The 22656-nt window shown below is 36.9% G+C and overlaps 1 protein-coding gene across 1 annotated transcript; it reads right to left on the bottom strand.

The window, feature by feature from the left end:
- Positions 1-1172: 1172 nt before the first annotated feature.
- On the bottom strand, positions 1173-20419 carry lamb4 (laminin, beta 4). Its single transcript, XM_053491204.1, has 35 exons — positions 20325-20419; positions 18830-18893; positions 18281-18438; positions 16910-17045; positions 16496-16569; positions 16220-16408; positions 16074-16137; positions 15628-15842; positions 15249-15369; positions 14280-14468; positions 14042-14197; positions 12713-12822; positions 12516-12595; positions 12237-12393; positions 11823-12131; positions 11542-11727; positions 11260-11369; positions 10869-10980; positions 10585-10762; positions 10114-10257; positions 9735-9966; positions 9495-9652; positions 9076-9300; positions 7634-7851; positions 7443-7539; positions 6961-7330; positions 6679-6839; positions 6403-6602; positions 5502-5687; positions 5182-5326; positions 4799-5006; positions 4525-4660; positions 3541-3711; positions 2975-3122; positions 1173-2873 (listed from the first exon to the last, which is right to left on the bottom strand). Exons 1-35 carry the CDS (start codon positions 20370-20372, stop codon positions 2734-2736), a joined length of 5595 nt encoding a protein of 1864 aa, XP_053347179.1. The 5' UTR covers positions 20373-20419; the 3' UTR covers positions 1173-2733.
- Between the last annotated feature and the right edge of the window lie 2237 nt (positions 20420-22656).

Here is a 22656-nt window from a genome sequence, read left to right as displayed (position 1 = left end):
TAAAGTTAAACGCCGACTTTTCTACTTTTTTGTGCTTTTCTTTATTTTATTTTATTTTATTTTTTAGTGTCCAGACTTCTCTGAGATTTTGGTTATATTGGAATGTGAAGGATTTGTTGTTGGGTCTTGTTATTGAGCAGTGCAATTTTTGGATGTTTGTTTCCTTCACATCACATTTGATCATATGTTGCACATTTCTGCTTCTGGTTAAACACATAAAGTGAGGACTAACAGGACTTGCATTTCATTCCATACTTCTTCGTGTTTCACTCATACTGCTGCTGTTATACCTACACACCATCTTTACCCTTTTATATCCTTTTGTATTGTAAATTCTGCACATTCTGAATAAATTATACATTTTATATATTTCTACTTTTTTTTTGTTAAGTTTATTGTAACTTGGAAATCTGCAAATTTGTGCATTCTACATCCATCCTAAATTTAAAACATTTTTATTTTATTTTTTTTTCTTTCAGTAAAATCTTCCTATTCTATCTTATCTTTCCATTTTTTAGGTCACAAACAGTCATATAAACATTTCACTGCATATTACACAGACAATTGAATTTGAAATCTAAAAACAAAAGCACTTATATGTAGGTATAGTACTTCAAATTGTTACAGTGCTAGAGTGGTTGTTGTGGTTGTATAGGTGTGGCTAGTATAGGTAATTACACTTCAAGAACAGGGACAAATTCTTTTGTAATGCAGAAAAAAAGATTGGTTCAGTGGATAGGTAAGCAGGGTCCTAAGAATTCTAAAAGTGTTCTTATTTAAGTATTCATCCTAAGGGACAAGCAGAGAAGAAGAAAAGCCTATGCTTTTCACTTTAAAGTACTGCCTCTATCCACATGTCTGAACACCCAATAACAATCACTGTATTTACTTGGACAAATAAACATATAAAGGTTTAATAAATAAATAAATAAGTTTCAATCCATTTTTATCATAATTTTTCACTTTTTTATCATTTGGCAGGCTGATTTCTTTTTTGGATGAACAGTTCTTACAAATGGTAGGTAATTTTACACTTTCATAACTAAGAAACAATGATGGTAAGATTTTATATGACCTATTTTTTAATGAACTGATTAACTTATAAATGACAAGAAAATGTAGATATTTAATGTGTTTGACAAATAGTATAGTTACTGACTCAAGTATACAATTATTAATTTGTAAATTGCAAAAGTAAATTGTAGTTTGCTTAAGGGAAGTTTAAAAGGAAGTTTAAAAAATAAAATACAATAAAATAAAGCTTTCCACTGCTTACATTAGCTGACCCCAAACTTTTTATTTTTTATTTTAAGCTCTGCAAGGGGCAACCATTATGGTCTTCCATATGCAATTTGGTTTCTATAAAAAGCTAAAACTGCTGCACAGTTCTAGGTTACCACATGGTTTCAAATGCATTTAACTATTCATTAGCTCTAAAGCTAAGCTACATTCTCAGTGGGTGGTAAAAATAATCTGTACAAACAACCTTCAGTCTAGTTTAAAATAACAACTGAGGAAAAGTGTTATTTAACCAAATAAAAAAGTGCCTTTGGGGCAAAATTACATGACATTGTTTATGGACAGTCCCAACTTGTCTTCAGATTTTCCTGCCCTAACATAAAGTCTAAAAAATAAAAAAATGTTGAGGGCCTAATATTTTGTTGTCCTATTTAATAATTTTAATAATTTCAAACAGAATTAAATTCTTATAGGTCTTTTTTAAAAAGCAAATAAACTATATGTTGAATATATATCTTTTTGAAATAAGAATAAGTTCAAAGATAGGTTAAGGAAACCAAAAAGAATCAAAGATCAAATGTGATGATGAGGGTAAAGAACGTCTTTGATTTTGCAAATGAATAGAAGTAGTCGTCTGGTAGTGTTTACATTCCAAAGCAAACGACCGAGATAATTGGACCCTTTAGCTACAGGCATTTTAAAGCTGAAGGCATTCAAAGTTGAGTGTTGGTTTAATCCTGTTACAACCAATTATTATTTACATCTAATCTTATCACATTATTTAATTGTTTGCATAAAATAAGAATTGAAAGCTGGACAATTACCATGCTCCAATAACAAAGACAGCTTAGTCATGAAAATCTAAAAGCCAATACAATAACTGATGCTATTAAATAAAAAAAAAAAAAAACTAAGAAAATAAGAGCAGGCAGCACAACGGGAACCAACACTGACCATAATATTTTGTATTTTTAACATTAGGGCCAATCTGTGTATATCTGTGGCACAACTCCACAAGACCTCTAAAGTTGTGGTTTAGTGTCTGGCAAGAGAATGCTAATGGTGGATACAGTGGATCGGACTTGTTTGCGTGCTCGATAAGTAGATCTTAATTTATTATTTATATTAATTTATTATGATGGTTGTATTATGAGAAAATAAAAGGTAACAAATGAAATGTAAGTAAATGTATATAAAACACTACATAGACAGTTCTTAAATTGTTCTCACAAGCTGTATAATAACAGATAATTTTTTTCCATACAGTCTTTGTAACTCATTCAAAAATAGTGTGATTAATATAGCACACTGAGTGGAATGTCACTTCAACACAAATTATAAATCATTACAACACAAAGTATCACCAAAAAGATTGTGAGGTTTCTGTCAGCTTATTTTTAGCAAGACCAAGATAAGACGTAGAACCATCAAGACTGCACACAGACATATGTAGCATTGCATCTGGCTGTGGGAGAAGACAGAGACTCTACAGGCTTAGCTGCCACATTGCGAATAATTGTCCACTTTTTCAACAATATATTGCCGCAAACTAGTCGCCTCTGCCAACAGATCTTCCAGTTCTTTCATTTTGTTCATTTTATCTTGTACTGCAGTTTGAATCCTTTTCTCCAACACTGAAACCAATTGGAGAATGAAATGTTTACACATTTTAAACACGAGACAAGTAAGCACCCTGGTTGTTGTGGAATAGCTGTTACTTAAATCACTATCCTACCTTGAATTTGCTTCATTTTATTTTCAACGTCTTTTGCCATATTTTCAGTCTCTATTGTTATGTTCTTCAGGTGCTCAAGAGCTGTATCATTTAGACCCTGAGTGTTGTTTTTCAGTTTTTTTAACTGTTCTTCTACTTCCTCAAGATCCTGAAAGTGTACAGAACAGATAGCATAAACATCTAACAATCTTGTATATTAAAGTGCAACAGTTTATATTACATTTTAGTGTAGGAAGAGGTGGATAGTTATAATTGCTGTTATTGTATGGAAGTTTTAGTATTTTTGACTTTTACTTATTGTATTTAAAAATTGAAGCACTAATTTAACATAATAAAAATGAATCTGATATGAGAGGATATAACTTTGAGAGGATTTTTTTGTACTATCACTTTCATATTTTATTTAAAGTTAAATTGGGGAACTTAAACTTTTTAAATGAAACAAACTTTTGCATGTTTCTTTGACATTTTACAACAGTTTTGAGATGTACTTTCAGTAGTGTTATTCAGTACATTCCCCAGTATGTGTGCAGGTTCATGTTGAATTGTTAACTGACGCCACTGACCTTGTTAGCATCTGTAACGTTGGCTAATGCAGCATCTGCAGCAGTTTTTGCTTCCAAAGCCTGAGCTCGATTCATTTCCGTTTTATTTTTCAGAGCCTCAATTTCCTTTTGGAGTGTTTTGGGCCGTGGTGTGTCTAAATTTTCTTCAGCATTATTTAGTTTTGTGGTGCTCTGTTAGAAAAAACATTAATATTCATGAGGATTAGAGAAAAAGTACATCTAATACAACAAACCTAAACCCTTCACATAGCCCTTGTGTTCTGTTGCCATTGCCTTTACTGCTTTGTTGTTTGGGGTCCCAGCGTAAATAAGCAAGGATATCTTTAAAAACTTGTACATTAAAAAAAAAAAAAAAAAAAAAAACAGATTAAGGAAGTCAATAATCAGTGTGATGGCCCTTTGCTTAAAATATAGTCTTAAGGACAATTTGTGCACTTTTTAAGGAAATTATCTGTTTAGTTTTACGAAACGTCCTGCACAACCAGCCACAGTCCTTCTGAGGACTTTGTTGTACCTGCTTCTTTTTTCATGCACTCAAAACCCAGAAGCTTTTTCCCCCATTTTGTCTGAAAAGTGTTTTCTTTACATGTATAGTATACATGCCACTATGGTACCTGGCTAACATACTATATATATATATATATATATATATATATATATATATATATATATATATATACACATTTTTCAGATTGATACTGTGTATACAGTATATATATATATATATGAAGATGAAGAAGATGAAACTGACTTTCCTGAGGACCCTCCCAAAAAAAACCAAGACCAAGAGCTACCTCTGCTGGAGAGGATTAGTTTATTTAAATGAACAGCCTCAGAAACAATCCAAGATTTAACTGTATAAAATTTTGCAGCGTGTGTCTGGAGCACAGCATCAGTACAAGGATTGTAAGAGCTGCTAAAACATTCTCAGGGACCCCAGTCAGAGCAGGAGGGTCAAGGAGATGATATAAGTCAAATATTCACCTGGTCAAGTAATTCATCAGTAACATTTATGTTGTCTTGCGTCTCATTCAGCTTCTTCTTTATCTTGTTGTGGAGTTGAGCAGTTTCATTTATGACTTTCTCTATGTCACTGATATCAATCTCCTTTGTTTGGTTTCTGAAATTTAACAATAACAGAAATAATGAGCTACAGGGCTATGCTACATATGAGCTAATATATTTCATTGATTTTTAAAGAGTGTTCCATATTATTTGTGTTATTTGGATCAATGCCTCATAATGGTCATGCACTTACAGGATCTCATCAGCCTTATTTTTCAAGTCTGTGGCTAATTTGGCCTTATCCTCCAAGTCCTTCAGGTCTTCTGTAATGTGTGTGAAGTTCTCCATTATTTTCTGTATATTCTGGATCATCCTCCTAATCTCATCTGGGGAACTAGGAAGTTTAATAGCCAACACAGTAGAGGCTACCTTGTCAATGTCTTCTGGTTCCATTGTCTCTGCTACAACAAGATACAACAAGAATGTATCTTATTCTAAATGTATGGATTTTATTTAAGCCTTAACAAGGTTAAAAATTCAAAGCACTTTTATAGTGAAGCCTAATCAGCGTACAGACAGTAATGGATAAAACTAATGAACGCATATTAAGTTCAGAAAACAAAGAACAGGTCTTACCGCTGAGATATTCCCTTACACGCTCTATAAGTTTTTTAGTTTCATTTTTGGCCTTTTCAAACTTGTTCTTGTTCCTTAGGACTTTATCTTTCATATTCTGTGCCTTGGTTTTCACATCTCTATTCATATTTTTGATGTCTTTAACCTAAAAACAAAAATTATATATGATACATTTTTTTAGAATTAGATAAAATAATGTTGAAAATAGAAAAAGCACTCTTTATTTAGCATCTCTGTTCCTATATGACTAATAGAAGTAGTTCTGAATATGTAAAATATGTAAAAACATATCCAGCCATGTGTGGTGTAATTCATTGTACCTTTGTTTCTGCCTCTGTCAGATTTTGGAGCAGACTTTGAATGCCTGCTTTGATCTTCTTTGCTGTGTCTGTGGCGTTGAGGGCAACAGGGAGACTTCCTGTACACGACGGTCCACCACACTTCCCGCACAGAGCACCACCACACACAGCTATTTCACAGTCTACATCGCCTGGTGCTCCACAAATCTATAGCACATAAACAAACATGATAGATTCACTTAATGTAGAATGCATGCATTTATTCATTCATTTTGATATAATGTGACTGCTTTATTGATGCCAGAACTGTGGTGAAAACTGAGCCTGTCCACTGGTTCATCCAATGAATCATCAACACACATTTGCACGCTCAATCACCCCTAGTGGCTATTTACCAGAAGGAAAGCTATGTGGCAACATGGAGAACATGCACAAACCCAGACATATGTTGCAAAATATATAAATAATTTTAGGGTTTTCATTTGATTACCCTGTATTCTGTACTTTTTTTTTTACAGTTTGGAGTCTGGCGACATCTGTTGGTAAGTTCAAACAAGACAAACAGGTTAAATAAATGTCTATTAATGGAGTCAGGGCAGCACAGCGGCATAGTGGTTAGCAGTATCAGGCTGTCCTCAGGCTGTGTTTGACTACCTTGCATGTTCTCCCTATGCTTGGTGTGTTTCCTCTGTGTACTCGGGTTTCCACCCACACTCCAAAGGCATGCAGATTATGCTATTCTGTATTTCTAAATTGCGCATAGTATGTATGTGAATGTGTGTGTGCTTGTGTGCTGTGCAGTGGATTGGCAGTCCATCCAGAGAGTACCCTGCATAGTGCTCTGAGTCTGTACATGATACTGTAAGTGGTATAGAGAATGAGTGAGGGAGTACCCGAGTCAGTAAGAGTTTATTTAACTGACCTCCTCATTAAGCTTGGCCACACTGAGCCCTTTGACCTTCTTCTCCAGTACATCCAGGGGCCGCAGCTGGCATTTGGTCAGCTCTTTTTTTATGTCCTGCCGGATCAGCCTGGAAGTGTCTATCTTGTTTCTTGCCTTCTTTACCCGTTCTTCATCTTTCAGGAAACCAGCATGGAGCTTACGGATCTTCTCCAGGTCGTCTATAACAAAAATGATCACATTAGATACTTTTTATAAGGTTAGTAGCACCCTTTACAGAATGAAAAGCTTACTTACCGTTTAGCTTTTTCAGATCGATTCTTTGGCCAGCTTCAATTTTCTTTTTCAGATCATCGAGTAACCTCTTAAATTCTTGATAAATATGATCAATTTCACTTTCCAGCAATTTAGATGGATCAACAATAATTGTGTTTGGATCTATGGTTTCTGTTAAGTTCCTGAGATATAAATGAGAATTTATTTATGGATAGGAATGCAAGTAAAACTGTGACCAGTTTTCTTTCATATAAATTAGGTGACTGAACAGTAGAGATATTTGAAAAAAAAAAAAAAAAGCACCTTATTTGATTTAGGAAATTCTCTACGCTTCCCAGATCATCCCGGTCATAGCCTAGCATGCTAACCAGGCTTTGAAGCTTCTCATTTAACTTTTGTATCTTTTCCTGATGTCGCTTGTCGTTGACTGAAAGAGATCCTTCGTATTTAGAGAGCAAGACCTTCATGTTTTCTATAGCTTGTGAGATGTCTGTGACATTTGTTTCCCAGAGATGATAACAAGGGTGGCAGGGCTCACAGGCAGGGAAGTCCTGAACATGCCCTGGGGCACACTTTTCACAGAAATTTCCACTTACTCCAGGCCTACACAGACACTCGCCAGTGTCAGGATCGCAGCCTGGGTAGACAAATCCCTGGATGTCACAGTCGCAGGCTAGAAAAGTGAGTTAGAGAAAGTTGAAATACTAAAATCAATCACTTCAATGAAGAGACTTGTTCAAATTAAAACGACATTGACATGCTATCATTATTGTTAAGCTACATACATATGCACTGAATGTCAGGGTTTCCAAAATGATTGGCTGCACAATCCTTGCACTGTTTACCACCATATCCTGTTTCACAAGGACACTGGCCTGTAATCTGGATAAAAAAAAAGATAATCCAGAGGGTGAAGATGTCATCATACATCTTTGTGTATTTGAACAACAAAATGAGCACATCGAAAGAGGGTCACCTTGTCACACTGATTGCTGAGGGAGTGGCTTGTGTGACAGTTACACGGCTGACACCCGGAATTTCCACCCAGATTCCAGTATCCATCCTTACAACGATCACACCGAATGCCTTCCACACCACGTCGACATGGGCACTGCCCTGTCACCTGATCACATAGGCAGGGGCTGCCCAGTGGGCACCTAGTCACATCTGTGCCCTGCCGGTCACATGAGCATTCTGTAAACACACAAGCAGGGAAATAAAAGCAGAAATGTAATCCTCATAATGTGCCTTTCCACACTGTTTATAGGAGATTTTACAATAACATTTTATCTGTGTCCTTATCACTTTATCTTTTAACCTGTGTTTTTTTTTTTTTTTGTGGATTTGTGTATCGCTGATCATAAAGTTTACTGTTTGATTTATCTATTCCTTCTGACTCACACTGATTTTTAACACAAATAATACCACTCTTAGGGGGATTAAAACAACAACAACAACAACAACAACCGCAGAGCCATCCACATGGAGTCAACACCATCCCAATATTCTCTTTAATACTATTAATTACTTTTAGAAATGCTTTAAGAAATGGCTCTGCTTTATGAAAACTACTGAGCACTAATAAAACGTCTCAGCAGAAAGCTGGGCCAGACAGTATGAGTAGTGTTTGTTGGACTGATTTCAAACTTAAGTTTCTTACTATGATACAAAATATTTTCTCTGGTCTCTAGATGACTGCACAGTCTACTTTTTCTCCTTCCTGTCCCGAAACGTTCTCTATCTCCGTGTATACACCTTCATTCAAAACTAAAAACTCATAAGTTACACCTTACCCTTGCACTCACCCAATGAGTCTATATACATCTTTTTATTGTGCCATCTTTAATTCGCTTATTTCATTTATCATACATTTATTTTCCATTTTATTCTTGTTTCTTGTTGTTCTCTTATTATACATTTTAATTTATCCAGTTTTGGATATATAAGCTGTTTTATTTAAATATACTATATAATATTAATATATATAATATATAGTATTATTATCACTATTACCACCTAATTTTCTATGTTTTTACACACTAGTAGGGAGTTCTGATGTATCTAGAAAGGCTCTCACAAACCAGATACTTTTATAATTACGATATTACTGAAGATTTAGGCTCTAGGTGGATTGGAGAGTCCAGGTTTGAGACCCACCACTGCCGGGTTGCCATTATTGGGCCTTTAACCCATATATAATAGCTGGGAAATCATGTCTGCATGGTACACATAAGTTCTAATACATTTTGAACTGTTTAGCGTTCTTGAACACAGTGTATACACAAGTGTTCAGAGGCATGAGTCCAGAAATTTTGGCCCCTCTGTAAATAAAATAATTTGCTAAAACCATTGCATTTATATTTTTATAAAATTCGAATTAATAAATAAAAATGTACTTTCACAAAATGCACTCCATACCCCTGCAGTCCTGAAGTAGTGCATTGCCAAAGTATCCTGGTTTACATGTCTGGCACCGAGGCCCATAAGTGTTATGCAAGCAACGGAGACACTGGCCAGTTAAAGCATCACATGCTTCATCATCATTGGGATCAATGTTGTTGTTGCAGGGACATTCTTTGCATGTAGCGCCTGCCAAAAGCAGGTTACCATAGTAACCAGGTGCACACTTATCACACTTGAAACCTGTGAAAGAAAAAGGACAGGATTCAGGACTCCAATCCAGTTACTGCATGTGAATACATGTCTCTGTCTCAAACCAAGCTACATCTTTATTTATTAGATTTGGTTATACTGTTTAAGACATAATGTGATCATGGAACTAATGTCAGTGAGATATTGTTTATTGTTCATTAAAGCAGTATGTAAATAGGTCAGACCTTGATGCCCTGTCCAGCATTGACAGGTTGGGGTTAGAGAGTTTGGGTCGTTTTCACAGGAGTGGGCAAAGAAACGTCCACTGCCTTTCACATTTGGACAGAGGCATGGCTTGCAGGGTTCCCTTATTAAGGGATCACCAAAGTAACCTTCAACACACCTGCCGAAAAAATTTACATAACATTAAAGAACGCAGAGCCAAACATAAAATTGTATTTTGATTTTGTTACCAGAGCTCATACCTTTCACACTGGGGCCCAGTCGAATGCTCCCTGCAGTTTAGACATGCTCCAGTAATCGGGTCACAGAGGTCAGCCAGCTCGTTACACTGGCAACGTTTGCAGTTCGGAAAACCATAGTATCCAGGCAGACACCTATCACATCGTCGGCCTGTAATCCCATTATGGCACTGGCACTGTCCGGTCTTATGGTCACAGAACTTAGCTTTGGAACCCTGTGGCTCACAGTTACATGCTGGGAAACAAAACGTCACATTGACCAGCCAACTTGGGGTTTAAGCATCCATGCATTTTTGTAAAATTGCTCTACAAACACTTATCCTTCACATACACTTGTCTGTACATTCCATTTAGCTACCATTTATCAGTGTCTATTACTTACATGAGCAGCCTTTTTTTCCAAATCCATAGGTCATGGGGGCACAAGAGTCACAACAGCGGCCAACCACATTGGGTCTGCAGTCACATTGTCCTCTAAATTTACTGCAGGATGAGCTGAATGACCCCTCAGGATTACATCTACAAGCTGGCAGAAAAAAACAGCGTTTTCGTAATGGACTGGACAGGGATTATTAACGGACTGATGACTGTGACCCAAAAGGGGCAACCACTTGAAAAGGTCACGAAATGGTTGGAAAGACTTTCTAAGCTTAGTTGTTATGAGGCTCGGTTAAATGTCTTTTCACCTCGACTTAACCTGATCACACTTGCACTTTCACATATTCATATCAAGTTGACATACTTTTTATATTGTATTGATTCAGTCATGCTCAGTGAGTTTATAGTCTTTAGATAAGTAGCAGTATTCCTATGTTGCTATGTTTTGTATTACATCTACTGGTAGAATACTTACGAATTGCACCGTTATGGATGTATGCTGACATGCTGGCAATTAGGTTTTCACACACCTCAGGTAGAGTCTGTTCCCCTGCCTGTGCACCCAACTCCACACAGCGATAATGCTGGTACTGAGTCAGGGTTACATCAGAGCAGAAATTTGGCAGAGACTCCATCTTTGGAATAAGTCCCATCTGGGTATTTTTTAGGTACAAAAAAATGTTTAGTTTATAACTTAGTTTCTTTTCATGTTGCAAATGATCAACAATGCAGGTGGCAATGCAAAAGGAAACAGCTTACCGAATCAATTAGAATATGTGAGCTGCAGTAACGGTCGGGATTTTCAAATGTGATATCCACATAGTACCGCACGCCAGCGCTGAGACAGACAGTAGGATCCAAAATGGCAGCCCTATATGAAATGAAACATCAATGAATATCAGATGCAACATTTATAGTTGCAGCAACAGCAAAAAGCTTTAACAACCAAACAGGTTTTTATTTAAACCCATCAGGAGCCACAACTGATCCCATTTGTTTAATGAGACCATCTTTGGGCTTCAGATTGTGGCTCCTGATTATTTGGTTATTTGGATCCTGTATGGATCAGACGCGACACGCTAGATTAAAATAAAAAAGCTAATGAATGTCTCATGTTTTATGCAAAATATTTTAAAAAGGCTTAGCTTACTTGCTAGTTCCAGGAAGCGTAAAAGTTTTCTCTGATGGATCATATGGACAATTTTCATTAGAAGATCCTAATGGGACAATTTTTACACTAGCTGTCCAATCATCTGTGGTCTACATACACATACAAAAAAAAACATTCTAATTAGTACAAGTGAAATAATATACACATGTACTAACCAAATATATTACTACATAATACTAATGATGCCATAATAAAAAGTTCAGCTTAGGATCTGTAGAAGACATGTGCTGGTCAAACAAACCTTAAAACAAATATACAAACCTGTGGCTCATAGCGAACAACAAGATGATAATTAAGAGTTAGTGGGATGTTGGTGACAATGAATCGGAGTCCTGCTCCATCTTGAACCCGCACAACTCCTGGTCCAGTCCAAGAAATGGGTTCATCTGGTGTATGTGGTCGTAGAATGACCTGATGGAGAGACCCGGGCTGCAGGGGAATGGTGAACTGGAGAAGCAATCAATAACTTAATACAGCAATCGAAAATTTTATCTAAAAAAACATGGCAGACTTGTCAAATCGGTATATTAGACTGATTGTACCTGGCCTTGTCTTCGCTTGCGGCGTCTCTCACGCTTAACCACCACAAATCTCCCATCCCTGAATTCAACATCATAGCCTCTGCTCCTAAAGTAGTTCGCACAGCTAGGCAGAGTGACCGCAGGAGGTGAAGTGTAATATGCTACAGGAGGCTGATTATTCTCATATGTAGATGGTTCAGTGGGGTCGGGCACGTAAGGTTCCTCAGGCGGGGGTGTGGGCTCACGAACTATGGTTCCATGGGGACAGTGAGGAAGTGGACGAGATGTAATAGGGTTCACAGGTGGACCTGGGGAAGGACTGGGTTTAACCTAGTAAACATAAGAATAATTCTTGTATCAAAAAGTGTAAATATTTGTTCGATGCATTGTATATTATCAAAAGTTGTATAGGCTGGTGCGGGTGTGGTCACACACCAGGTGAGAGGAACATTTAGTGTCCAGAGGAATAGCAATTTCAGCCTCATAGAGATAGAAATCAAGAGGGGCCAGGAAGTAACCAGGAGCAGGTTCACTACAGCGACGTCCCACCATATTGGCTCTGCACCGACACTGACCATTCTCTGAGTCACACCTACGTAGCCATACATACATACATACATACATACATACATGTGATATGGCTTTTCAGAGAATTGTTTTATTTATTTAATTATTAATTGATTTATTGTGAGAAATGTTTATCTATTAGCTTACAGAGTAGTGAAGGCTCCTCCTATGTCACAGTCACATGGTAGACAACCATAGACGGTGTTTCCTAGTCCCCAGTATCCCGGCTAAAAAATCAAAAGGAAAATAAAATCAGATTGAAACTTCCTTTTAAGCTGTAAAATATGTATGCTAAAATTTTCTAATGCATTTTGTAGGAAGAATAATGGATTAGTGTTACTCACTACACACTGGTCACACTCAGATCCATGAGCAAACCGATCACAAATGCATTGACCTGTGTTCTGATCACATGGAGAGGTGCTTAAAGTGCCCAAAAAGTTACACATACACCCTGGTCATGTCCACACAAGAACAAAAGGTTATTCATTAACAAATCATACAGAAAGACAAAATGTCTCTTTGGATAAACTTCACTTTCATGTTAAAGGCTCCATTTATATGGACATTTTTTATAATCCTGCTAAAAAGCTTTGCTATACAGAACAGTGTAACATGTAACTGAAGTTATATTTGATACATACAAAGAAAATAATTATATCAAGCAAGTAAAAATATCATACAAATCAAATCTAAGATAATTCAGTATTAGATGTTTATCTTTGTAGAATAATGGTTAAAATGTAAAAGATATCTTATAAAAGATATGAAGTGTTTTAATCAGTAAAAATGTCAAGTAATAGTTTTAATACCCATATAGCACTGCCCAGCCAAAAAGAAAGTCACCACCTGAATTTAACTTTATTAAGGAAATGATTAAGAGATTTCAATTGAAAAATTCCTGCAATGATTAATATGTTCAGCTGGCTACAAGTAATTTAACCCTAACTGATGCAGTGAGGAGAAAAACACTTAAGGTGAGACAGTGAGCCTAAAACAAACATTTCCTAGGGAACATAAAGATGGACTGTGGAGCGTTGCAAAAGGGTCATGTGATCTGATTAGTCCAGATTTACCCTGTTCCAGAGTGATGAGCGCATCAGGGTAAGAAAGGAGGCGGATGAAGTGATTCACTAATCAAGCCAAGTGCTTACTGTACAAGCCTGTGGGGGCGTTGCTATGCTCTTGTGGCTCCAGCTGGTCAAGTTTATGTTCAGTAACATTATGTGCCTAAAAAAATGAGGTCAACTGATGATCTGAATATACTATAAATTAAAAAATTGTAAAAAAAGTGGTTCAGGGAGCATAAGACATATTTTTTTCATGTGGATTAGCCACCAAAGGTTCCAAACCTTAACCCCATTGAGATACATTGGGACGTGCTGGAGAAGAGAAGGCTCTACAGAGCAGTCAGAATCTCTTATCATTAACACAAGCTCTTAAAGAGACTTTAATGTGACTCCGGATGGAAATAACTGTTTCGACAGAAGCTTATCAAAATGCTGCCATGGCCATAATCAAAGCAAAAGGCGATCCGACGGTCATAATAAGTGAGAGACTTTTTTTCTTAAGCCAGGCAGTGTATTTCTGTCACTTTAAACTTAGTGAGAAATACTAGATGTTGTTTTTTTTTTTTTTTGAAGTGTAGGATGATGGAGAAGAGGATATCTTACTCTGGCAACCGTTAATGTCTTCTTGGCTGAGTCTATAGAATCCAATTTTGCATCGATCACAGTGCTCGCCCTCTACGTTCTGCTTACACATACATTGACCACTCACTGGATCACACAATCCACCATCCACAGACCCTGCTGAGTGGCAAGCGCAAGCTGCAAAGAAACGGAATAAAGCTTAGTAAGCTAGAAAAATAAATCAGTTGCTGATGCATTCTGTCTTTTTGAATTTACTCACGTATACAGGCATAGGGATCACTTAGAGAGCGGAGAGGGTCCTTATAGTAGTGTGGCTTGCATCGCTCACACTGAGCGCCCATGTGGTTGTTTCTGCAGTCATCACACACACCACCACTGACCTGCCCAGTGTTTCTGTAACGTTGTAGGTCAAAGTGACATCTCTCCGAATGGCCATTGCAGTTGCACCCTGTAACAGGATATGGAAAAGTGTAGCTATTAATTACTTTCTACCATGTACACTTCCGCATAAGAGGCATTATAAAAGCTTGTATATTTTGGATGCCTTCAGCTTTGTTTTACAATTTAGACAGGAATAAAAATGAGGAAAGACTATGGAGTTGGAAAGTGATCCCAAACTTTTAAGAGGTAGTGTAGGTGCTTGTATTCTAATACATCTAAAATAAGATGAAAGGTATTATATAACTAAAGTACTTTTATTGTCCAGATGGCATAAAAGGCATGAAATCCTGAGGGATCTTGAAAAAGCTAATACTGGTCCCTGAACCCTACCAATACATTCTTCAGGTCTAAAACGCCATATGATTTAGTGTCGCTCACTATCACTAGGCACCCTGTATCAATAAGGTCTTTCTCTTTCTTACAGGACTAGCAACTACTATTACTATTGTGGCGTGGGCGGGGCGGCAGCTGGCGACCAGCATGCCTTGCGGGGATGTCGGTGTGTTCACCATGATGGGGAAAGGTGTTTGGGTTAGTGACTTCGGCCCTGTTTGTGTGAGGGGGGTGTGACGTGTGAAATGTGCTCCAGTTCAAGCTAGTGCTGAATTGGATGTAGGCTCCTGAGTGAAGGCTGCTCATGCCTTACATGCTGTGTGCTTAATAAAGTACTCCCAGCCATTGCATTGGGTTGCAAATAAGCTCACTCGTCTCTCCAGCATTCTTCCCGGCGTAAAAACGCTACACTATTATTATCACTGTTAGAATTTGTTGTTGTTGTTGCATTTACTTCTGCAAACATGTGGGTCAGTGCTTCCAGCTGGCCTCCAGGGGGCATCATTGTAAAAATCTTGGCACTTTTCACAGTTGTTCCCCATGGTGTTGTGTAGACACACACATCGCCCATGAACCTGGGAACAAAAAGTCTCTGTTACTTTAAATACTATATACTACCATACTAATCAGAATGCCATAACAATATAGTAAGACAGTATGGGTTTTCTCACTATAATATAAAATAGATACAGTATACAGAATGCAAAAAAAACAACAAATAGCTTTGTATTTGGGACTCGCATTATAAAATGTATTATAATTTATAACTTCTTGGGTCGGTAATACTGATTGTCAAATCAAATCCAATATTTATAAATTAATAAATTGCTTACCATGCCAGGTTCATTTAAAGCATCTCCACGTGTGTTATAAACAGGCATACACTGGCTGGCATGGCCATTGCAGAAGCAGCTCCCCCTGACCACCATCTCATAGAGAGCATAGTAGTATTTATCCTGTGGGTTCCTCTTCTTCCGTCCCAACAAGTCATCACCCAGTGTGAGTAAACGTGTGAAGTTCACTCGCAGGTTAGTCATGCTGATGAGGTCTAACAGCAAAGAAAAACTATGCTTCTTCATGGATTTTTTTTTTATACAGCATCTATCTTTAACATAATAATCAGTTACTTTAGCTAATAGAATATTGAAATGCATTAGTAGTTAATGCATTTGATGCATACTTTATGCATTGTAGAAATCTGAGAAATGTACAGTATAACATCAAATCATAGCTTAGGCATGCCCTCAAATACAAAAATCTTTCCGTTTAAGTTGCAGACCTTGAATGATAGGGTCAAACGGATTTTCAATATGAAAGTTGGGGTCCAAAGCTTTTAACACCACCTGTAAGGGATTTACGACATTTAGAACACACATTAAACTATGCCGAAAATTTTATGAAAAGGAAAGTGGAAAGCAGTTGTACTTCTCCATCAGTAGAAGGCTCAGCTCCAGAGTAGCGGCTGTCACAGATGAGGTCGTCTATAGCTTCTGCTGGGCCTGATGAGATTCTGGGGAAGTCTGCAGCACAGTCTACAGAGAAGTACCGAAACACCTTCCAAGTACGACCAAAATCTTTTGACCTCTCCACCAGCATTGCAGCAGGTCTAAAACTCTACACAGACAAGTTCCAGTGCATTGCAGTGTTAGTCAAAAAATTATACCAATTCCACCCCTCCAAGTAACAGAAAAAAAAGGTTACCTTGAATGTCATGACCAAATGGCTAAACTGAAACATAGTCTCCAAGTCTAGTTGAATGCTGACTTGATGCACACCTAAAATATAAGGCATGGTTTTAAGTGTTAATAAGTACAGATGAATTGTTCAATCATTTATGATATTTTTTACATATAATGCTTGTAAAATATATAATAACGCTTAAAATGTAACTTTGGCACTATTTATTTAAAATGACTAAAGTCCACAGTGTGTGTGTGTTTGCATACATGAGAGTGTGTGTGCATATGTGTGCATATGTGTGAGTGTGTGTGTCCATATGTGTGTGTCTGTGCGTGTTTTTGTGTGTGTGTGTGTGTGTGTGTGTGTGTGTGTGTGTGTGTGTGTGTGTGTGTGAGTGATGTTGACTCACACAGCTGTTAAATCTGTGAGACTCACCATTCTCAGACTGCCACCACTTCATCTTACGCTCTGGCTCAAAGGTTGTAATGATATTTTCAATTTGATGGCTATTCGGGTTGTTGTATCGATTGTAGGGGCTTCTTGAGTTGCATGTGAAACATTTCTGTTCCTCCTAAAGAAAACAGTGCATTAGATGTAAAAAAAAAAAAAAAAAAACGTCAGAAGAGAGCTAACTTCAGGACTTTGAGTTTAAATTGTCAATAAGATCTATTTATCTGATCATAGGTTAATTCTCATTCATTCATCTTAAGTAACTTATTTATCATGGAACACTGGGTGAAGAGAGGGAACTGACACTAAATAGAAAACTACTCTATTCCATGGCCCCACAAACAGATGCATACAGTATATATACACACACCCATTAGTGATCTGCTGTATTGTAGCCAATACAGCTCACTGTTTAATAACCTCATAATATTTTTCTTTTAATTGCAGAGTATCCTAAATGCCTGAGAAATAAAGAAATCACACATGTCTCTCTCCAAAACTGGCTTCAGGCTACAGAATAAATCAGTGCTGCATGGAAGTTGTGTAATTAGTACACACTACAATGGTACGAAAGCATACGTAGCACATATTTTCATTAGTGGGCGTGTATGAACAAGAATAGTTTTTACTATTTGTTTAAGTATATAAACATGGAGGAATTCATACTCATATCACAACCACTGGTTTTTGACTGAAGCAACTGTTTTCATAGTTAATTCTTTATGCCAACAAAAACTGGGAACACATTATGTTCTATGTGAAACTCCATGCCTTTAGCATAAAGAAGCATTGGGTGCAAGGTAAATGGTAATAAATATGCCTTAAGGGAACGCAAGACCCATCTCACTGACAGATCTGAACATGCCTATAGTATGCATGCACAAGGTTGGCCACATTGCTTTCAGTCTACATCAAGCGGGAACTGTCTGCTGCTTGCTAAGATGCTGACAGCAAGATTTGGGATGGATTTTCTTTTCGAAAATGTGTGTCATGGCAGGCATTAATTTACTATAACCATTGACTGCTATGTATAGTAAAAAACTTGGCACACGGTTGGGAAATATGACCCTGTGTTCCTGAGGGCACGAAACTGCCATTTAAGAAATGACCAGACATTTTTCTAATTGTTTTTTTTGTAGAAGTTGAGAAATTATATATTATATATTTCCTAACTGCAGGAGACTGTACTGAAATTTGTGCACTCTGTTATCAAGTTCAGTTCAACTTATTGAACGCTTTAGTGAGCAGCTATTGTTCTAGTTTAATTGTACAAATGCAACTCAGTGTGTAAAACATACACACATACAAATCCCAAAATCTAGTAAACATTATGGAATATTGTGGCTTGGAACTGACCTCCAGGTATCCCAGGATGCAATAGTTCTGGGGCCCATTTAGGCCACAGGTGGAAGAGGCAGAAAGTTGAGCAGCACGGCCCACCATAAGATCACCTAGGGTAGGGTGGCACGAGCTCCTCTCACATTCTTCCTGTAAGTGAGCTGGCACCACCAGCACTATAAATAAAAAAGAACAAATATATGAGTTGTTGTGTTGGTGAAATGAGCCAACACCTCCCTGCACTGTGTCCTCACATCTCTCTCAATACCACACTCTATATTATGTAGGAAATAAACTTGTTAATTTTGCAACCACCATCTCTACAGATTTACTGATTAAAAAAAGTATTGTAAAAAAGACTACAATTCATTTGGCAGTAGTTAGGTTAAAGCACAATCCACCCTGGCAAATAATCTTATAAAAACAATGTGAAAAGGGCAAGTACATGCAGGAAAATAACAAAAAAATAACCTTCCTACCTTAGCAAGTGATCACATGTTTGTACTGATGAGGCATACTGAAATCATTTTTGTGTTAAATTCAAGTAATGTCAGAGTAGATACTCACAAAGGAGCAGCACTGCAGACATCCACCTTCGGACCATTGTTGCTTTTGCTGTGAAAATCATAGGCTAAATAATGCAATAAAAAAACTACAAATATTTGTAAATAAATTAATTTATTAATTAAAAATGCAAACCAAAGTAAGTGAGTGCAACCACTGATTTCATTTAAACTAACAAAAAAAAGCGCAAAACCTTAGCAATATGGTAAAAACTGAAATCATTACTGCAACCTTCGAGCTATTCACCATTTTTTCGTTTGTAAGAACTGACAAAAATTCCAGCAACTGCAGTTCTTTATGCTTTGACTGTCTGCAATGCCTCAAGCCATTGAATCCCAACATGTACAGTCCCAGAAATACATCAGAGGAGAAGCTGCAATAACCTTCAACTTAAAGGGATAACACATTTTTTACACATACTAACGTGCCCGGAATTTGAATTATTTCTATAAAAGGTTGGATACCTTTTAGGCATATTAGACTTTCTGGAAGTTCTAGAGTTTTTGAAAGTACAGAAATCAAAAGAATCAAAATAAGAAAACTCTTTGACATCTCTACAAGACTTCTGTGGGCGTGATGCGTGACCAAGGACATTGGTAGCGGATCCTTTGGGTGCTGTTGGTTGCGGGGTGGGGCCCTCGTGCTTAATCTCATGGGTGCTCAGTTGGATGGGATCTGGGGAGTTTGGAGGCTGGGTCGAGCTGCACTTCGATGTGCTGCACTTCCTGTTCTAGTGCTTTTCTATCATGGCAAGCATTAACTTTTTTTCTGCAAATGATCCTACATTGGCTTTTCTGTGGGATCGGACTGGACAAGCCTGTTTTGGTTTGTAATTTCCAGACAGTAAAACCTAAACATTATGCCTTGATATATGTTAATAAAATATGGTGCAGAAAATGCCCCATTCTATACCAGCTTTAAAATTACATGATTATAGTGGTGGTACACAAATACCGTGTTAAGTGTTAGCTATAACATTAAACAGTCCAAATAGAAAAAAGCTGTACTTTGCTCTTTTGTGAGAAACTTTCTGTTACTTTAGAGAATGTAAGTCTCTAAAGAAAGATACAGCATGAGCAAGTAACCTCAAAGACCTTGTACAGACCATATAATTAGAAAAGCTACAGCATAAAATGTAATAAGCAATTATCAGTTTTGATAAAGGAGAGCTCAGCTATTCTTTTTCCATAACTGTACAGCTAAACTAAACAGATTTGTAGAGTACATCACGCAATTATGCAGCAATTATGCAAGTGTAGATTTAACACGCATAACTTTCCAGGCAAAGTGATGCCACACAGCTTGCAACAGGATGGAACTAAAAAGCTGTAAAAGTTTACTAATTAATCATCATGATTGACAACTGCAAATGTCTCAGGCTGTTATGCGATGACCACTCATCAGACAAAAATGAAGTTCAACAGAGGTGACATGGCAAAAGCAGTATGTGCAGGAGTATCTAAATTTAACATTATATATTTAAAACAATGGCACTTACACAATTAAAAGAACAGATCCAGTGCAGAAATGTAAAGAATATGTCCATTCAAGTCATTCAGTGTTCACCGATTTTTCCTTCCATGTTCTTGCAGCAGGCTGTAATGGATTGTGTAGCAACCGCTGTAAAGGTTGAAGCATGTAAAGACACACCTGAACACCTTAGAATGTAGAAGGGTGAGAGTGTATGAGAAGAAAAAGGAGCTGCAGGGCTCACTGGTAAAAAGGGATTATATGACACTGAGAGCTGATTTATTCTTGTCAAACCAGAGAATGACGAATAAAGACGGAAAGACAGGATGACAGCATATCAAAGTATAACATATGATATTGGCTAATAAATTTTTAGCTAAGGTTGGCACCACTTCTATGTTACACAGATGATATAGCGTGAATTAAATGACCTGATTTGTAATTTTCTGACAGTAAACATTCTTTCAGTTTTCATTGAAATCTGTTAAAAAGCAGTTGCACATAAAATGGCCAAGCAAGCGTTAGAATTTTGACGTTATGCTACATAATGCAAATCAGCTACTTAATATTAACACCTACTGAAGAAAACATCCACCTCCACTCCTTAAATGGCCCTAAAGTGTAACCCAATACACACTTACACAAATACACAATACACAAAGATACTACAGTATCTTTATACATGTGTTTGACTTTGTAATCTAAGCAGCAAAATATTTCCTTATTAAATTAATTAGCAGTATAGTCTGAAACTTCTGGTTAATGTTTTTGTGAGACATTATATGAATAATCCACGGCAGACAATCTACAAACAGTTAACAAACCAGATTTCTAGCGTCATAATTTTGAAAACCTGCATTCTCCTGTTTATGGCTTCTTTTTGTGACAGGCCCGAAGTTGACCCTAAAACACAGAACAGAATATGTAGACTTGATTTGGGAACATGATATGGATGAAAAGAATGAGAAATAAAAGATAGTGATAACATATGACACTAGCAATATTAACAAGAAGATGACATAAAGGAGAGGGTAACTTAGTAGAGATATAATTGATCATTGACATAAAGTCATATGTCAAGTACGCCCAAACACTGGTTTATGATGTTGGAAGATGTTCTTGGATAAAAGAATAATACTATAAAAGCAAGAACACAATGGCAATTTTCCATCCTTTAACTTACTACAATTAATTCAAAACAGATTAGAAACCCAAAGCACACTGCTTGTTATAAAAGTCAGCTTCTGTTAGTTACCTGCTGTACTACGACTGACATATTGAAATCCTGATTTTAGGAATGTAAAAGTATACAGATGTCCCAGAGAAGTGGTTCATTTTTGTCAATAAATTCTGTACCTACTGACATACTGTATAATACCTTTATATGTATTTACATGCTAAATAAAGTTATTTTTATCATTTGGGCACATTATCTGATACCATTTGCCATCTGGTGTGGTTGAAACACTTCACCTTACCTTCAGTAATCACCTTACCAGTTACTGTGGCTGGAGGAAAGCGCTTGCTCAGCAAAATGAAACTATATTTACTATTTTACTATTATAAATCATAAGCACTTTACAATGAGACAGTAAACACACTTAACTAATCATTCATTTTACTGATAGACAGCAAAACACTACAAGTTATAGAACAGGACTTTTTTTAAAATAACTACAAGGGGCCTTCACGTTAAACAAGAACATGTGATGAAATTTCTTGTGAATGAAGATTGAAATTTACATAAGAAATTTACAGAGAAAGAAATCCATATGTCTGTGATGATCCTGGTTATGCTGTCATTTCCTTGAACATTCAGCATGTGTCAATGTATAACTAGTCACTAACTTGCAGAAGAGATGCATCTTGCTGTGGAAACTCTACTGACATTGCTTCATTAATTTTCATATGCACAGGGCCAATAATTCAGACATAAAGCAGCCCGTTCGATTATGGCTCAGACTTAAACATTCCTCGTAATTAAGGCCCACTCACTATGACAAGTTGCAGCATTCTGTTCTTTTGTACTTATACACTGTACTCTCCCTATTTTCTATTTGCACAATTTCTTCTGCAATAAAGGTATTTCCCCAGTGGGAAGAAATGAAACCCTAGTGGGATGAATAAAGGTATATTTCCTATGACGGCATAGTGACTACGATGTCATCGCCTTGCTATGATAGTGTTAATGTCTCGTAGTGATGATTCGTCTAAAGATTATATTTATTATCGCACAAGCACTATATCAGCACAATGATGACATAACTACACTCAACAAAAATATAAACGCAACACCTTTGTTTCTGCTCTGATTTTTCATGAGATGGACTTAAAGATCTAAAATTCATTCCAGATACACA

The sequence above is a fragment of the Clarias gariepinus genome, chromosome 2 (genome assembly GCF_024256425.1).
Source record: "Clarias gariepinus isolate MV-2021 ecotype Netherlands chromosome 2, CGAR_prim_01v2, whole genome shotgun sequence".
NCBI lineage: Eukaryota > Metazoa > Chordata > Actinopteri > Siluriformes > Clariidae > Clarias > Clarias gariepinus.
The sequence above is the reverse complement of the archived record's forward strand: the minus strand, read 5'-3'. Positions and strand labels throughout refer to the sequence as shown.